Consider the following 19,877-nt stretch of genomic DNA (forward strand, 5'->3'; position numbering starts at 1 on the left):
GTACAAAATATTCACACAGCTTTGTAAAATGTTGTGGGATGCTTGACATGGGTGAACAGAATTGTGGGATAATACATTCAGTTAACATAACTTCACAGCACTTACTATAATTACACACCTCCCCTGTGCATAATACTCATCATTATGGTATATACTATGCCTAACGTGTGTTGGCAAACAACTGCAATACTGCAAAAGCACACTGAAGACCCCATAAGGTCCTGTGGGTTTTCCTACACATTATAATCCTGTTATTTTTAAAAGGTTTTAAAAAACCCACACATTTCTAAAGCTTTGGCACCTGCATAAGACAAGCTTTGTAGAAATCCATTGAAATTTGCTGTTAAGAATCATTGTAACGTCAATAGAGTCAGTGAAGTTTTCAGGCAGGTGAGTCATTCCATAAATCAGGCCATGTCTACCCTATAAAGTTCAGTCGATACAAGTTATGTTGGCATATAACCACCAACTGTAATATGTTGATTGTGTGTGTACATACATGGATACATGCATCACAGGCACTAGGTTGATGCAGTGCTATCTGTACCACATTTTGTCTTGTTTCAATGTAAGGTGCCTGTTACTCTGATGCAATAAACACCATGTCCTTGAATGACTACACAACTATGGTCGACTTACTTAGGGTTGACACAGGTCATGAAATGTCTATACTCATATTGCATCAACCTAACAGTCCTTCAGCATCTGTCCCACATTTCCCTTGTCACTGTGACAGTGGCCACTCTGGTTACAATTTGGAATTCCATTCCCAAGGGTCACAGACACTGGAAGCCTGCTCTCCCTACCCTACCCTCTGCCTTCAAACCTTGCACATGATTTTGAAATGCCTTTTCCTGATTGCTCACCTTGGTGAGCATGCCTACCAGCTCACTTTTGTCATTTGCATCCAATTATCCAACTATGCTGGCTCCATGAACACAGAGCTGCTAGATGTGCTCCTGCCTGGAGCAGACAAGTAGTATTCAATCCTCTTGGCCTGCGGTGAAGAGGCTGCGCAAGCACTGCCAGAAATGTTGCCATCTACAGGCACATTGGCAAAGGGGCATGGCAGAGAGCAGAAGCAGTGCCACGTGAAAGTGAAGGAACTTCAACTAGGCATACACAGAAGGCAAGGGAAGGCAAGAAAAAACCTGGCATGGCCCCACAGACCTGCCGCTTTGATGAAGAACTGCATGTCTTACTTGCTGGGGACCCCACCAGCACCCCATGTACAACTGTGGGCACTTTGCAGGAGTCTGAAATGGAGACCTCTGCCATGAATGGCAAAGTCACGGCATTGCAGCAGGGAACTCAAATCATGCCGCAAGCCAGGAGCTATTTGAAACTATGCTGGAGTCTAGCCAGTCCTGCCAACTGAACACAGACCATGAAAGGGAAGGAAGCTTGGGTAAGTTTGTACAGGAATTATTCCTTATATTAATTTTTCCTAGAAACCTCATCTTTCCTCCCTTTCCTCACGCCCACTGCTCTTCTGTGGTAATAAACTATGCACTTCCTCCCATACAGGAACAATGAAGTTCAGGCCCTCTTCACTCCTCTGTAACATAGTTAAGGCTTTTCTGCTCTTTCATCAATAATGGGTTAATACCCTCCTCCCATCTGTGGAATTCAAAGGTGGCCCAATATTGCTGGAAGTTCCAAGACTTAATCAGGGGAGACGGGGGGGGGGGGAGGTGAGTTGTTTTTGGGCTACCCGCATAGGCTGACTGAGGAGAAGTTGCTAGCAAAAGAAAAGTCTGATAATAAGTTTTGCCTTCTGGATCACAAATCTTTCTGCCCCTCATAATAAAGGGGAAGTTGCGGGGGGGGGAAGGAGAGAAGCAAAGTATTATAGTACAATAGGTAGAAATGGGAGTGGTCTCCCTCCATTCCCACTCCAGCCCCACATATGAAGCTAGAGCTATATAATTTAAAGAACTGTTGGGAATCAATTCAGTTACACCTTCCTAGCAAAGGATACTTATATCAAGGACTGGAAATCTACTTTGCAAACCTTTTGGGAGGTATTCGGTTTAGTACCACATGACATTACACTGATTAAAAACTAGCACTATACAATAAAGCAGACATTAAATCAATTAAGAACTGGCTATTGGACAAATGGCAAAAAGTAGCTTTCAAAAGGGTATCACTTTGAAAGTGGGTGGATTTCTAGTGGGCTCCATGGTAGTCAACATTTTCACCAATGATCTGGAAGTAATATAAAATCATTGCTGATCAAGTTTGCAGATTACACAAAGATTGGCAGCATAGTAAAGAATGAGGAGAGGGCAGTCACACAGTATTCTGGATCATTTCGCTAGTTGGGCCCATTCAAACAAAATGTATTTTATTACAGCCAAGTGCACAATTATACAACTAGGAACAAGGAATGCATACCTAGAGAATGGGGGACTAGGAATCCATACCTAGAGAATGGGGGACTATACTGGAACGCAGTGAATATGAAAAGTGGACAGTCAGATCACCATGAGCAACTAGTGCAGTGGTGTGGCTAAAAGGGCTAATGTGATTCTTGGCTGTGTAAACAAGGGAAATCATTTTCACCTTTATATACAGCGTTGGTGAGAGTGTTAGAGTATCGTGTTCATTTCTGGTGTCCACACTCTGAAGAGGATGTTGAAAAATTGGAGAAAAGCACAAAAAAGTGGTTTGAAGGCTGGAGAAAAGCACTTATACTGAAAGCCCTAAAAACCTTAATCCACTTAATAAAAAAAAGATGGGTGAGAGGTGACTTTGAATACAGTGTAAAAGTACCATCAAGGGGAGAATTGCCAGGTACTAAAGAACTCTTATCTCATGGAGAAAGGCATAACGAGAACTAATGGCTGGAAGCTGAAGCCAGACAAATTCATACTGGAAATAAGGCACTTTAAAAAAAAACAAACAAACAAACAAAAAGGAGGTAAGGTTGATTAATTACTATTATAGGAGACTGAGGAAAGTGGTGAATTCTCCATCTCTTGAGCTCTTCAAAAATCAAAACTGGATATCTTCTGGGAAAATATGCTTTAGTCAAACCCAAGTCTGAAGAAGGTTTCTAACTATCAGGAGTGAGGTTCTGGAACAGCCTCTCAATAGGAGTAGTTGGAGCAAACAACCTGTCTTTAAGAAGGAGCTCAATAAGTTTATGAACAGGATTAACTGGCGGGGATGAATGTGGTGGCAGAGGATTAACCTCAGTGACCCAGAAGAAGCCTTCTGGTCATAAGTTAATACTCTGAATATAGGGCCAACTAGGTAAAGTTTAAGGGCTTGTGAAATACAGGAGGTCAGACTATATGATATAATAGTCTCTTCTGGCCATAAGCTCTGCAAAATAAAACTATGGAATTGTACGTGGTCTGAGTCCAGATGGAATCATACTTTCTTCAGGAAGTCTGGTCTTCTTCCAGTGCAATGGAGGATCCTTGGCGGCTTATCAAGTCCAACAGCATATAAATACTTACATATATTACTCCAAAGCCAAGTTAACAGGAAGTAGGAGGAAACTTCCTACAAGCACCATAATTGCCTAGGGCATTGTTTCTTGCTTTTTTCTGATCCAGCTGGTATTGGCCGCTGTCAGATAGGACACTGGACTCGAACCATTGGTCCAATCCCATATAGCCATATTTGTTATTATTCAGTTATGCCCTTGATACAGCTGTCAAAGTGAACTAAAAGGATGTGTTCTGAGATTTGGAATTGGGTCTTTCAAGTATGCGCCTCAACTTGTGAGGCTTACTTCCATCATGAGTATGGAAGAGTGTATGATGGAATTTGGGTTGGCATTCAGAATGAGTTTGTACTTACTTGCCAAGAAAGGGGCATTGATGTGATCCAGGAATGGAGATTAAATTTTGCATTGTACAAGGTAAGCATTTCTATGCTCTCTGAAGGAATTTCTGGAGGCACATTTTGAGAAATCCCATTCAGGGGATGAAGCCTATGCATGGCACCAGCATCCTAGCCCTGGGAGATAACTGCCTACTGGTGACCACTGTCAACACATGACTGATGCAATGATGTTTTGGATCTTTACAAATCTTTCCCATGGTGGTAAAAATATGGCCAGAGCCATGCCTGTTTTGAATCCTGGGTAAGAAATTCTCTGCAGTGGGTCCAGAGATTCTTGATTTTGCCGCTGGCTAGTGCTGACTGAGTCTTTTCCTTTCTACAGGATGCTGATTGGTATGTTGTCTATGAATGGAAATAGATGGGTGGAGAGGGAGGATCACACGGAAGAGTCTTGTGCAAGAATTAACACTCATATACACAAGTGGTCATTTTGTCTTTGTCATGCTGAGAATTTAGTTGGTTTGGGAGGAATTTATCTTGGTTTCTGTGTACACATTGGCTTGAGTTTGTTCCCTCCTCCCTCTGCTAGGGGGAAGTGCCTTCTTGAATACTCTTGAAGTTGGTAGCAACTAACACATTGCCATGTTGGCTTTGATAGTGAGGGTTGAAGCCCCTCTGGGGAAGTGTTATTGAAATTAATAGCTGGGATTGCAGACAACTCTTCACCTGTGTGTTTGGATGCACAAGGTATCAGTTTAGGATTACTGATTTATGGGTGCGTCACCACTTGACCACCTCATCATTTTTGTAGCCAGTGATTTAGGAGTCAGAGCTTGTCACAAATTTCATGAAGGATTGACACAAAACAGAACCTGAGACCTCTCACTCCAAGGAAGATTCATCCCCCTGGCCAAATAAAGTATAGGATTTTATTTTCTGAATGCTTGTGGTTGAGGCTTTATGGGCCAGTGTAGTAAGTCCTTCTGGAATGAAGACCCTTTCTGAAGGTGACAATGTCCTTCACAGGTGGAGCTTCTGCTGCACAAACCTGAGGTTCCCAACATACGCGGTTTTTTGTGTTCTTGTGTAACATTTAATTCCTTACAAGCCATTTGCTTCATGTCCTGGAAATCATAGAGGCTTTGTTTTGGTGATGCACCTGTGGTACTTCCCCAGCTCTTTACAGGAAGGATATTGATCGTGGCCTGGGGACCACTCAACCATGAATGGGTACTGTTACAAATACCTCAATTGTGGGAATAGCTTGCTCGATTGTCCCTAGGAGCCTGAAAGGCTGCCTGCCTGCCTACTTTGCCAGGCTTGCTAGCACCCACATGATTACTGTAGGAGTGACCCGATGCCATTGGGGTCTTTACTTAATACAACAAGAGTTATTTGAACATTGCAAGATCTCACTTACTACTCTAATATTTACATGCCTCTGTTCTCGTCACAGAATGCCTGATGTGCTCCTGATGCTGGAGTGTGGAGCTAGCCTATGGAGTGGAAGAGGGGTGAAGAGTGACCCCTTCCCCCCCCTTTTCAAACTGTGATCTCCCTTCCATGGCAGCCAGACACACAATTCCCATTACACTGCAGCATGAGGACAGGTTTCACTGGGGTAACAGGCTTAGCTGCAAGCCCAGACATATTGCCAGGTGAGGGAGGGGCAGTACACCCTATAGGAGCACTGGGAGGCAGCTGGGGTCTTCAGAGGTGGACACTTTCCCAGGCTGGGAAAAGCAAGGGAGAGGGTTTAATGCCTGATTTTTATCCCATGATTTGTTCATTAACATTAATCTGATACCTGGCAAAAGTCATGCTTGGTTTTGCCTTTCTGGGACCCCAGAGCCACTGGAGGTTGCAAGACTTATGCCTGAGCATCGTAAGAATCCCAGTGCACAGTGGGAAGAAGGGGAGTGTGGAGCCCTGCTTCTTCTTCCAAGAAATTAGGCTCCACTCCAGTCTTTTGGGAGTGGGAAGGCTTTTAGATCCTTTCAATGGTTTCCTCTCCCTAGCCAACATCTGGAGTGGGACTTATTCCCTGAGCGAGCTGGAGAGTGTCCTTGTCCTTAGACTCTCCACAAAATGCTCAGAAGCCCCAATACATTTGGCACTAAAATTTTTTAATGTGCAAGTTTGACCAGTATACAAATCACAATCAGTTTTGTAATTAAAATGTGATATCACGTGTAACTGTTCTTAAAGCACCTGAGCCTTGTGCATAAATCTAATCTATACTAAAAAATTTAAGTCACCATATAACTGCTCTCTGTTCCATTCAGGGCACAGTCTACATTAATCCTTACTCTCCACAACTAGAAATTTAAATAGAATATTTTTTCTTGACGGGAAGGACTCAAGTTGAAAAACAAAAACTATACTTTTGAACTTGCATTAAGACCCTTTTACTCTGTGCATCTTTAAGATTTAATATTTGTAACAAGATCCTTTTATCTTTATTTGTAAAGCCTTTGTTACTCTCCAGCAAAAGACCAACACAGAAATATGCTTTTAAATTCTAAAATACATCATTCTATTGTGGAGACCAAAAACTTTCCACTTCCCACACATCTAGTGCATAGTTTTGTTTCAAATAACTCACAACCGTAATGCAGAATCATGAAGCTAAGGCTGCAGAATATTTTTTTTTTACTGACGAAAGATTTCCACACCAATTTAAACTATTCATGCTTGGAGTTGTGTCTCACTGTGTGCTTTTCAAAAAAAGTCAGAGTCCCATTATTTGGATCTTGGCAGATTGAGAGGTATATTAGAATTCACATCTATTTTTTTTAAAAAAGCAAGTTATGCTAAATTGGTTTTAGAAAGGGAAAACAGGTCTTTTCATTGAGAGTACCATTTGTTTTAAAAAGGGTACAGGAGAGGTAGTGGAGAATATATTGCAACTAAAGACAAATGCACAGCAAAATGAAAAGTTCCTACTTGTCAGTTACTCCTTTTGAAGAAGGAACACACTTGTTGATTACATGTAGGGTCAGGTCCCAAGTCAATCGATGGAAGCAACTAGACCTTCGCATGTGGGCAAGCCTGGGCAGTAGACTGCCTGCTCACTGGATTCTCTCCAGACTCTGTTCCTCTATAGCTACTGTAAATGACTAAACACTTGTAGAAGTATATTTGAACTTTTCTGATCAAAACTAAAATGAGCTGGGAGGAGGAATATCAGTTATAAAAGAGTGAAGGGAGCGTAAACAGGGGCCACAGTATAGAAATTACTCTCACACTATGGAGACAAATCAGCACCACTGAACTGAAGATCTGTTGCCAAGACTGCATGTTGAGCTTGTATTTTGTAAGAGCATGAATGTTGGAACAGGTAGTCAGCTTACACTTTACTTGCCTGCCTTTTCCACTCATTAAAGTTGTCCCACCAGAAATAGAAGATCCACGTGTAACTTATGTCTCAGTCCTGCACCTGATGATAGTTAAAAAGGACTTTAGACATCAAGACCAACCTCAAGATTAACCTTGACAACTGAAAATCTAATGCACGCCAATTTCCTTGATGTTTGGGATTCCAGCAGAAAGATCACTGAGCTACGTTTTTGGATTTATGAAATGCCGTTTTAAGTGCGGAATCTTCAGACCCAAAAAACTAGAGTTATGAAATCCTACCTGAGGAAGGCCTCTCTTCAGCTGTTGAGTTGTGATGCCTCCATCAATGTGACTTTAAAGGATAAGGAAGTACACAACGGGTTTGAATGTGCAAGAGCCACTAAAGATCAGATAAATGGAATATATTATTCAAGGATTTATATTCAATTTTGCACAGCATTCTATACATTAATTTCAATAAGTCAAGTATGTTCTGGATATGGATACCTTTAAAGGGGCAAGTGTTAAGTGACTTCCCTGGAATACCATGCTTTCTTCAACTGGTTCTGTTCAGCAGCCATGCTGCAACCTGAGTCTTTTCACACCCATGTTTCAATGGGCAGTGAGTTAAGATCTTCTTGAGGTAGAAGGCAAAGGAGTAGATTCATAATGAGGTGAGTAACCTCAGAACCAGGATTTCTCAAGGTAATTGGAGCCCTATGGCCTAATCTCATCTTCATTGACTAGTGTGATTCAATTGATGACTGGTCTTCTGTATGAGGAAAACTAATCATACAGCAGTCAACCAGTTTTCAGCTACCACCTTTTTTTTTTTTTGTTCTCAACTGTATCATCTTGTCCTGAAAAGAGTTAACTTATTTGTTGGCTGAAACAAAGTCAAGGAGTGCCTGAACCATCTGTAGGGCCTTATAACCCTTAGCAAACACACACATACTTTCCAGGGGACATTTTTCCACTTAGATGCTGTTACATTTAAAGTTGCCTCTTAGGTGATCATTCTTGATGAATTGTTGATGTCCTTTCCAATGAAACAACAGTATTGCTTCCATCTGGAGTGTTTACGTTCACCATTGTAGGAAAATGCTGACTGCTTAGGGAACTCTCATCCATCTTTGTAACTGTGCTTTGAACTACAGTAGAAAATGCTGCAATTACTTCATTTTTCCATCACATCAAGGCAGCACTTCAAAATGAGTTTACCATTTCACAACAAGATGATTGAGCCCCATTATTTGCCTCCCCTCATGGGTGGGTCTGGTCTATGGTGAAGTTCCTGCCTTTGTATAGGTGTGATCAATCATCTGGTAGGTCATAAAACCCAGTCAGAGGACCCTGGTAATCCAACCTCTGTAACAGTGAGCATAAGTACTTCTGGTCAAAATCAGGGAGACAATTTCATGACAATTTGAATTCACACTTCATTGAATTAAATTTGAAATGGTCATTTAAATTTGAAAAGTTGGCTAGTTATATTAATATAGCGATCATCCACAAGTGCACACGTATATTCTCTGCTCTTTGAGGTTGGCTGGAACCATAAAGGCTGAATAGGATCACCTTGTATCAGAGTGTGAGGCTGTGAATGCAAACCTGAAGTACTCTGCCATGGGTATTCATAAAATTCCAAGGGCAGAAGGGACTATTGTGATCATCTAGTCTGACCTCAAAAAAGGCCTGTATACAAAGGCCATAAAACTTCCCCAAAATAATTCCAAGAGCAGATTTTTTAGAAAACATCCAATCTTGATTTTTAAAATTGTCAGAGAAGTGCTCTGCTTTCTCCACAGGGCCAGTTTGTGTTATGCATGAGTACGTAGCAGGGCTAATATCAGCCCAAAGCATCTAGAACTAGTTTCCCCATACATTTCAAGTCCTGTCAGAAAGTTATTATAACTATGCAGGGTTGCCAACGCTCACGATTATGTTGTGACTAGTAATTTTGGGTGTTTACCTGTCTCAAAAACCAGGATGGGAGGTCCCAACTCACAATTTTTCCTCTATTGCTGTCAGTTGGTCTGAAGCCAGCAAGATGGCTGCCATTTCTCTACAGTCTATCTGCATGTGGAAGTGACGTTGCTATCTCCCATTGTTTTCAGTGAGACTGAAGCCATGTGCACAGGCAAAATGGCTGCCACTCTATGGTTCAACAGGTAGACATGACACAGGAACTGTGAGGAGCAGCAGAGACCCTGTAAAGGTGGATGGAGGAGGGGGAGATGGAAGGATAGAATGGCAGCTCCTCCAGCCAGGGGGTAGAGGTGGGGAACGGGAGTCCCCTCCAAGAAGCTTCACAGTGTTGCCAAATCACATGAATTGATCACAAGTCACAGGATGTTAGGTGCTGGCAGGAGGATCTGTTGTGATGCAAAAAGCTTCTCTGATCCCACAATTTTCAGGCTTGGCAGAGCTGTGTGAAAGCTTTTAGGGTTACAGATCTGCCCTGCCTTCAATATATGGTCCTATAGCAGTGAGATGGTCTTGGAGGTAAAGGAGAGGAGAGTCAGGGAAAAAGAATTTCCAAGGAGGAGATACTGCTGGGTCTGGAGGAGTGGAAGGAGTCAAGGTAGCGATAGGGGAACTGCCACCCATTTCCTATCTCGAGGTGAGGAGACAGTATGTCGAGTCTTCCAGTTGAACAGGCAGGGAAAGGCATGTATGGGTGTGTATACAAAGGATGACTTTTTAACCTGAAATCCTCTCACACACACACACACAGCCAGAAGAGTAGAGGGGAGTGAAAAAGCCCATATGGAAGTAACTAAGAAAAATCATGGGTGGATACTCACTAGTGCACAAGATAAGTTTCCATCATAAAGCTCCTAGGTTGATAGTCACATTTATCAGGACCTTGTTGTTTTGGAAGGTCTCATTCTTCCAAAGTTCAGAATGGAAGGGAAAACTGAGAAGGAACTGTATCAGTTTCTCCCCTTTAGAGAAGAGAGGATGTATGACTACTCCCATAAGGGAAAACAAGGATGAATTTGGAACTTAGTCCCATTCTCACCCCCCCCACCAAGAAAGAAACCCCTCTATGCTTCAAAATAATCCCAGAACTACTCCAGGACCTCCCTGTTTACGGCAAATTTCCTTCAGGCATAGAGGAAACAGGGAGTTGGGGGGGAGGGGTGTTTCCACACTATCTTCTGGTTCTTGCAGGCAATCCTGAAGGTTTGTTGGTGTCACATGAGGTAATATGGCATGGATCCCAATGAGAGCTATCTGGAGGGCCTGTTTCTACAGCTTTTTCAGCTCAGTCATGAATGTTTTGTTCTATAGAACCTGTAGGTGAAAGGGAACATTCGTTCTGAGGGCAAGGTTTCTCTTTTTCCTTTGATTCTTTAAGAGGATGGGGTGAGCAATTCTCCTTTACCATTCTCTGCCACTTTTGGTCAAGCAAGACTCCAATTAGACATCCATCTTGAAAGGTGGGACAGGTGCTATAAACAGTTTTTCCTATTAGTCTTCCAAGAACAGACTCTTACATCCCTTCTCACCATAATGGTGGCCACAGAACATGAAGAGGATTGGTTCCTCCAGTACAGTCAGCAGTAAGGGATGAAGCTGCCGAAGTTTTGTTCTATTGGGCTGGTGCATATTGTCTTTTACGTTGGGCTTTTAAGCTTCATGCTTAAAGAAGTGACATCCTAGCAAAGCCAATGACAGAAATGAAGGCCTCCAGGATGCAAGCATGGCTTCGTTGCTTCTACAGAGGCAGGCATTAGCCTCTATTTTAATCCATTTGATCCATTATAATTTCAGTAGGCATGACTGTTTTGACCTTGCAATCCCATTCTGACACTGATTTTTGTCCCTGTGCCAAGGTTTGGTCTTTTGTTAAAAGACATAATGATATAGTTGAGCAAGTATCACTGGGATGACAGCAGGACAGGTAAATAAAACTAGGTCCTAGTGAAGGTCACAGTAGCTGGGGTGAGATATTTCCCTCTTCCTGCAGCCCTAAGCATCCCATGCTTGACTTCCATAAGCACATCCCGGACAGTGATAGACCATGGAATGACCTGTAATGGACATAGAACAGCAGAAGAGTCTGTGTGTAGCTAGAGGAAAGAGGCCTGCTTGCTTTCCTCAAGTCAGAACCATCCAGTACACCAGCTCTGTGAGCACAGCCATCGGGGAGGGAAAAGGATAATGGTGCTTGCTGTCAAATATGATGAATGATTAGGAGTGCATATTTTTAACCCCTTGCCCCTGCTACTGAGATATTAGCCTTCTCTCTTGTTGCTAGATTTCTTTTTTTTTTTTTGATGCAAAGTACCTCACTTTAGTCTCTAAAGTAGTGCTGCTGTACATGCAGTTGGTTCTCTTTTAATGCCTTTTTTGGCTCTGAGCTAAGCATTCTGTGCTGCCATGTTCTGTGTGGGCCTCAACCCATCCCATAGCTTCTGTATTCTCCTGCTCAGGAAGAAGCCTGTGAGCAAAAAGGCATTTAGTAGGTGCCTTTAGAGGAGAGGGAACAGACTCCTGGGCTTAGACATGGCATAAACAATCTCTTGATTGTTGCTACAGGCTCTTCAGAGGAATGTAAAAACTCTGTATGCAAACTGGGAAAAAGATAACAGACAGGAGTAGGAAAAATGAGGAAGAGGTCCATGCAAGACTTCCTCAGAGGCTTTCAACAGAAAATGGTGAAAAGAATGGAGATCTCCTAGGCTGTCCATATGGAAGAAAATAGATGGACAGGCCTCTCCCGGTGGCCAGGCTAATCCAACAAAACTTTAGTTACATCAGTCCAAACAGCGGGGGGCTCCAACATACAAGAGGATCAGCAGACATGCACTCAAAGGAAAAAAGCCTTTAGAACCAACAACTAGTTTCTGCATCTGAAGAAGTATTACTGAATTTAAGATGGATATTTTACTCTGTTTAAATCCACACAAAATTCAATATGAATCTGATCATTCCAGTGGTTCCAATTTCTGCCGAATTTATTTAAGTCTTATCAGCCCTTTAGGACAATTTCCAAATATAAGCCCATGACGCGTCTTCTGGAGTCTGCAGCAAGCTTCAAACAATAGCCCAAAGTGGTAACATCTGCAATTCATCAATAATGATGCTAAAGTCAAAGTTCAGTTTCTCTGAATTGTTCAATCACAAAGCTACCTGTAATATGCTTATCCAGTGTAGTTGATCTGAAGAAGTAGGAATGACATGGGTTCGTATCTAGTCCTTGCTTAAGGACCTTTGTACCCTACAGTATACTTAGCATTACTTTGGGGTGACTAGAATCATCTGTTTTCATTACCTCTCTTAGGAGGAGACTATTCCACAATTTAGATCTTATCAGGGAGGACGACAGACGGTAAAGTGGATACAGAAACAAAGAGGTTCCATGTGTAGCAATTACTACTACTTTTTGCCCCATTTAAGACACTTAATTTCAGTTTGAACAAGACTTGCTGCCTTTATGTAAGTTATTCTTTGCATCCTATTATTCATCCTATTTACAACGACTGATATTTGATATAATTAACCACTATTTTGTAAACATGATTTATATTAAACCATTCTTCTGGCTAAAATGCTAATTCAGTACAAATAGAAAAAGTCAATGTTGCATGATCATAGTACAGTACACATTTTACAGCATGTAACAAACTCAGTATTGAGATAAGTTGTAACATTTCAGGAGCAAAGTGATTACAGTAGTAGCATTAACTATCCATTTCCACAATCTTAAACTGTACTGCATTACATTCAAATCAGTCCCCAATCAGACTGGAGATGAACAGCACATTTATTTATTTGTGTTACAATGAGCAAGACAAGTAAACCTTACAACCAGAAAGGTAATCAAGGGCTCAGCAGCTAAAAGTGATAATTATTTGTATAAGCTTAACATGTCATGGTTTGTTGAGATAACAACAAGAAAGAAAGCATTTCCCTTTTTAAACAAGTATTCCTAATTTCAGGTTTCACTTACACTTGCTATGAGGCAAAGTCAATGTATTGCATGTCAACATGATCAGAAGGAATCATTTTGCACAAAGCCTACACATTTTTATGTTTCCCCCAACTGCTTAAGTGTCTAATTCAGTTGTGTTTTTTTTTTAAAGTATAATGGAATCATGACCAACATTAGGATGGGGGGGAAGTTTTAATTTTAAATTAAGGTAAAAGTTAGCATGCAATTTCAATTGCACTGGGCAGGGTCATTTAAGAAAAGATTTAAACAGCTTCCTTCCATTTTAATCTATCATTTATTGAGGAAGTTATTCTGAACTAGGTAGGGAGAACATCTGAGTCTATTTGAAGTCAGAACTCTACCTAGTTCCTAACTTATATTTTTTCCCAGTTACATCGAGTATTCTAAGATGCTCTGGGAGAAGTTGTCATATAAAAGTGTTAAATACAAATATCCTGTGCCTAGAAAGGAAGCCTCCTTCTTTTCAAGTCTATGGGCATAACAGAAAAAAAAAATCTCGGAAGGCTTAAAGAGTGGTTGACAGTGGGATACAGTGCTTGAAACCCCAAGAAAGATTGCCCCCACTAAATTTTTTTTTCAGTTTTAACAAGCAATATTTTCATTGTTTTCCAAGAACTCCAGAGAGTTTATATAGCTCACACCCATAAAAGAGAGCAGTCTTCTCACCCTAAGAGTAATGCCTTTTAACCCAATTTCTTCTGCATCCTGAGCTTTTAGATTTCTTCCCCTCTTTCCTGTCATTACTAGCCTGATTCCTTCAAGTTTATGCACTCCTCTACCATGTGGGCAATTGGTGTCTACCTTCAAGGTTCAGACACACACCAGGATCCCTTGCGTGGCTAGTGCAGCATTTATCAAAATCTACAACAGCTCACAAAACTGATTTAATAGTTTGAACCCTGATGGTATCTGTTACCATAGCTCAAAGGAAAACACTATCTTTAGGGATGTAGGCGGTCTTCCCCAGTCAACCATGTCTATATCTGGACTACTTATCTGAGCTAGTGAATATCAGGACACTCACCCTGAATTCCACTGGCTAAAAACAAAACTAGGAGACAGGTAAAGGTGAAAAAGTTACATGCAGAAGAGGAAAGCTATGGAAGAATGGGATGCTGGGGTGGGGGAATGTTTGGTAGAACAAATAGTCCAATTGGTGGAAACAATGTGACTCTTACTCACCCAGTAGCTAGCAGGTCATTTTTTTGTGCCAAGAACTACTGCTTAACTAAGAACATGCAATCAACTTGTCAGCTACTCCATGTGAACTAACCTGATTTTATTCAGATTTTGAAGGGTTTAATACAGTAAGTTATGTAAATGAAAAAAGACATTTACTATTCACATTACGTCTTTTCACCCTGAGATAATTTTTCAGCCAGTCACCCAGAAGTATTTGACTCAATGAAGATTTTTTTGGGTGCCTTAACTTACATCCATTCTGTAGGGCCGTCACCAACATCTGATTTATAAAAGTGCTTTTTAAATGGGGCTGTTACCATCTTGAAATTGTAGTTTAATTTTACTAGCAATATAAAGCAGTCTACCTTTTTAAGGGTTCCAATGAAGCTGAGAAAAATCTGTAAAAAACCATCGCTGCATATTTATTTTAATAAAAGGGCAGATTTATTCATGTTTACAAATTCCAAAAACAAAAAGGAAAGCAGGTATGCTACCTACTAACAACCTTTCAAAATGCCAACAGCCCTCATGCTGTATGAAGGATTCTATATATTAGAAAAATCATCACAGTTCCACTCACAATTCACCAAGACAGCACTATGCTAACATGTTTAGACAAAAACAAAAAGGACTAAGGTTCTGATGTATTTTGATTTAATCCATTTTGCCTGAGATAACAAAAGTATTTCAAGCAAGTTCCATCACACACTGATGTCCCGCATTAAACAATCCTCTACTAAATTCTGAACAAAAAAAAAAAAAGTTATTCAGTAAGTTTCTCAAAATTTTTAAAAATTAAACAGTTGTTTCAAAACCATTAAGTAGTAAATGCATTTAAGAAACTAATTAGGACAGAGGCCATAACTTCATTAGAACACCATTGCTCATGTTTTTACAAAGCATTAGTGTTATCTATTTGGCTATTAGTATTAGCAATTTATCTACAATATTTAACAAAGTAAATTGCAGGCAAAATTTAGTACAGTTTCAATAGAAACACCCTTTTCCTGAAAATACAGCAGTATTTGAAGGACTAATTTTTTTCTCTGCATCATTTATAAGGAAGCTTCCCATCTAAGAACAGGAACAAAAAAAGTATCTACAAACCTTGTAAACAGATCTGTATCATTTATAAACATAAATAATCCAAATTATTAACAGCCAACAGCAGAAATTTAAGTATCAATTCAATGATCCAGGGCTTCTTTGCCCTTCCCAGCCCTTCCCTCAAAAGGATCAAGATAAACTAAAGTTCTAACACACTGTTCAGGACCATTAAGTACAACTGATGATCCGCAGGTCACTTATGCCGAGTTACCGTTTATCTGTCAGAGTTCATTATTATCCCCGCCCCCCAAAAGCACCCTCAAGTCTGGCAGAAAGCTTTTTTAAAAAAATAAATCTACACTCGTACAAGTGTGTCTTCTGTTGAAGTCCAGGACAAGACTACTATCTCGTCCATCACAATGTGTGAAAAGACCCAGTTTCAATTTGTTTCTTTACAATGCAGCTAGTGTGTTAACATTCAGCTTACAATCAGAGTGATGTTTCCAAACTATGTAGTGGGCTCCCTGGGGATGAAGAGGTAGCAGACTTGTTCATGTCTGTTGTAAGGTGAATTCCACTGTCAACCGCATTGTTATTTTTGTTGGGAGAAGGGGGAGGAGTGGAGTTGCGTTTTGTTGGAGCATCATCTTCAGCATCAGTATCATCAATAAGGGGAATATGAGGCTCAGAATCTTCTATTCTAAACTCAGGATGTGTCATAAAATTGTGAATTGAACTTCGTGTCTCAGGTTTTTCTAACCCTTCATATAAGGAACTACGAAATGCATTCACCACTCGGATCTGTAAACATGAAAGAAATACAAAACACTGTTAGTATGCTGCAGATTTACTAGCAGTGAATATGGTTCTTATGAGTTTGAATCCACAAACAGCTAGACATGAGTGAATCGAATTTGTATGTAATGTAGTGGGAACTTGCAATAAACTGTAAAAAAATGAGGAGCATTTCAGTAGAGCACTGCCAATCTACAGTTGGAATAAAAATTGTAGAAGTATACTGTAAAAAACTGAAATGTCTAAAAATTCAAAGTAGTGCTAGAATTATTTCATTGCTTGACATGGGCTAAATGTTTTAAAAAAATGAAGTCAACATGAAAATTGTGTCCAATATACTTATTCACAAATTCAACAAGTTTTACTAAGGAATGTTTTATTCAACATCAAAGGGAAAAAAGACTAAAAAAGTTGGGGCACGCAGGGTTACTATTTCTCATGCTGGGGATTAGGATGTCACTGACTATGAAAAAGCCAAGCAAGTGTTCACCGAATGTCACAGTGATTGGACATTTACCAGCAGGACTCATGCAAAAAAGATCTCTGCAACAGCTGTAAATATTCGAGTATATACCTATTTGCCACAACAAAATACATTCCCCCCCCATATGTTCTGTGCCCCAATTTGTTAAAAGTTGTAATAAATTACAAGTTAATTTTGTACATAAAGGAAAACAATTGCAAAATGTAAGGTTTTTCTGATGCCTTTCAAAAGGTGAAAAAGGTAAGCATTTTAAATGCCTCTACACAAGATAAGTGGCAGATACAAGAACCTCTTTGAGAATAGCATATGAAAATTTCCAAGACACACAAGTATTGGAATTGCTGCACATTTCAGTATGAAGGCCACCACTGTAAGATTTAAGTAATCACCTTTATATACACAAGTGTGCATCTCAGATGACAAAAACATACAAGACAACCAACCAATGTGTAAGCTGTCACTGGCTAATTAACAAATTTTATATACACACACATGGCCACGTCTGTCTTCTATTAAGAGGTCAGCTCTCTGCTTTTGGTGCAGAGATGCACACAAGAAGAGTCCAAAAAGCTTCATATATACTGCTGAAGTTGTATGGCTTATGTACCATTTACAACTATTAGGTTCATGACATTAGAAGTTGTCTGTTAATTTGCAGTTTAGAGCCAAAAAATGAATTTCTACCAACTTAGTAGAATTTGTTACTTAATGAGAAGCTGATAGAACGTATACTCCATAAAAGTTAACAGGTTACAGAACTCTTAGGTAACATGTCGAGATCCAAAAATTAACCTTTGTATTTAGCATCTTTAAGAATTTACTTTAGCTTTGCCATATAATCCCTCAGAGTAAAGTATTAGTTTTGCTAACTGTTCAGTTTGAAATCAAAATCCTTAACTATTAACTTGTAATTAAATGAGTACCTATAAAAATCAACACTAATATCAAATACATTTTTCCAGGCAAAACTGACACTGACAAAAAGGAATAGGAATGCTTCGTCACTTCTGTAGCTCCTTTCACTGAGGTTCTCTCAGCAGTGTAATAGAAGTTGGGTATTATTCTCATTTTACCGGTGGAAAATGGATGTACAGAGAGTAAGTAACTTGCCCAAGATCACTGAGTAAAATCAGCATAGAACTCTGGAATAATATGCAGGTCTGATTCTGAGTCCTCTGCCTTCATCAGCAGATTCCCATGATCAGTTGGTTCAGTACTATTCAGTTAGGCCCTGATTCAGTAAAGAATTTAAGCATGTGTTTAACTTCAGATGAAAAATCCCATTAAAATAAAATAACTCAGGTTCTTTGCGCCTATTAATTTAGCACTAAGGCCCTGATTCAGCCATGACGTCTCTTTGATTTATTTTATATAAAAACAGACACATTCTTACATCCATCATCACAGCACCTGAGCAATAAAAGAATGTACACTGACAGAACCCAAGACATGGAGAGGCACTGAGGAAGTACATGCAAAAACCAATTAACAGTGAAAAGAAAATATAATCTACATACAAGACTGGCACCATTCTGTCAAGGACTGCACTCCATCTAGTCACAGAAAGTGCATTTTGGCACCATCTCACGCAAAGAATCCTAGAGAGCCTAGCTTATAATGTATCAAATCAGTAAAGCTGTATATGTACCTCCCTACAGTCAGAAAAGTCTTATCGTTACTGAGTTAAAGGGTTGAGTCCTTACACTAGTTTCAACAAGGAAAGACCTTGTTACAAGTAGTTGACAAGGTATTTAGCACATCTAGGACTACTTATGTCTCTGCATTATTAATGACTTACAGCTTTAAATATCAGGGAAAGCATGTCTGATTCTGGTACACTTCCACTAGACTTCCTAGACATGTTTGACCATGAAGAATCAAAATTAATTCCTTTTCTTTGACTGGGATCCCAGTATATCAGAAGCATCAACAAAATCTGGTGCATTCAGAAAATGAGGTCTTTGGAGTCTATAAAGGCACCTCACATGAAGGAATGCTATGGTTGTATTTTTATACAAAAAAAGTCACCACGGAATCTATTAACCAATATTAGTTTTAAAACTGGTTCTAGTTAGAACTGTATTCTTTTTTCCACCAAAGGAGAAGTAGAGTCAGTTATTTCTCTGCTGAAGAAAGGATTCAAACAGGTTGAGTTTTGCTCCAAAGACTACGAGTTCATCCTAATCTCTTACGGTAGATCTCCACAGCCAGGCACCCCTTCAAGAATGGAAGTATTTAAAATAGAGGCCACCATGGCAGTCACCATAAAGTGAGTGATGGTTGCTGATTCATTTCCTTCGCGCCTTTCTCAAATGCAATATATAAAGGGAAGAATTTGCGGCAGTTGGCAAGAGCTTTGTTAACAGCACTGAATTTAAAAATAACCCATGACAGGGAAAAATCCACAAATTACATCAGCAAAAACCAATCCACAGCATGTTGCATAAATAACCTCTGCACTCATTCAGCAGAAAACTTTTACCAGTTAGACCTAATATGTATGAGGTAAGCTCCAATACATCTTCATTTTTGCTATGACCGTCTTAATTGCCACAAACATTTGAGCCACATTAAGAATGTGTCAAATTAAAAAGAAAGAACATTCAAAATTAAGGATCCTCCGGTCCCACTTGATCAGGCACAAGGGTTATTTTTTGCAAACATGTTAATGCATCAAATACATTAAATTAGACTGATCATCTCCATTGTCCGAGCTGAGTGAAGAATAGTACATTTTCAGTTTTAATTAACTGAAGGGTTAAGAGTAAAACCATTAAGGAAATCTGAAAATATAACCAGTTTTTTGTAAGTGTCCCTTTTACTTCAACTGTTAGTCTAGATCAGAGGTTCTCAAATTGTGGTGCACAACCAATAGTTCAAGGAGCACTTGCTGGCCATATGGTGCCAGCTTGTCCTTATCTCCAGTTGGTAAATCACATTAAAAAATTAAAAGTATTACTTTTCAATGTAAGTAATGCTATAGCTGCCACAGGGAGGTTAAGGAATCTCAAGGGGGTGAAGAGGTAGTTCTCAAAACACCACTATGATGTGGTCCATCATATGAAAAAGTTTGAGATCCTCTGCTCTAGATATCGATGTGTGGTACATAATTTCACATTGCTACAAGTTCCTGCAAAAATCTAGGGATGATTGTACAATTCAGAGATTGTATCAGCACCTTAGTTACTCTTAAATGGTAAAACTGTACAGTTTGATAGAAATGAATTCCTCAGTTTATGTAGACAAAAGTATTGCATAAATATA

General features: G+C 39.9%; 1 protein-coding gene across 6 annotated transcripts in view; it reads right to left on the reverse strand.

The window, feature by feature from the left end:
• Window positions 1-14,924: 14,924 nt before the first annotated feature.
• ATP2B1 (ATPase plasma membrane Ca2+ transporting 1) overlaps window positions 14,925-19,877 on the reverse strand; it is a 115,200-nt gene continuing 110,247 nt past the window's right edge. For 5 of the 6 annotated variants that reach the window (XM_050934581.1, XM_050934601.1, XM_050934562.1 and 2 more), the window contains one exon: window positions 14,925-16,135. In XM_050934581.1, the coding sequence (XP_050790538.1) occupies window positions 15,824-16,135 (312 nt within the window). In that variant the 3' untranslated portion in view covers window positions 14,925-15,823. The remainder of the gene's footprint in view (window positions 16,136-19,877) is intronic. The other variant, XM_050934612.1, reaches the window with a different exon arrangement.

Source organism: Gopherus flavomarginatus, chromosome 1 (genome assembly GCF_025201925.1).
Source record: "Gopherus flavomarginatus isolate rGopFla2 chromosome 1, rGopFla2.mat.asm, whole genome shotgun sequence".
NCBI lineage: Eukaryota > Metazoa > Chordata > Testudines > Testudinidae > Gopherus > Gopherus flavomarginatus.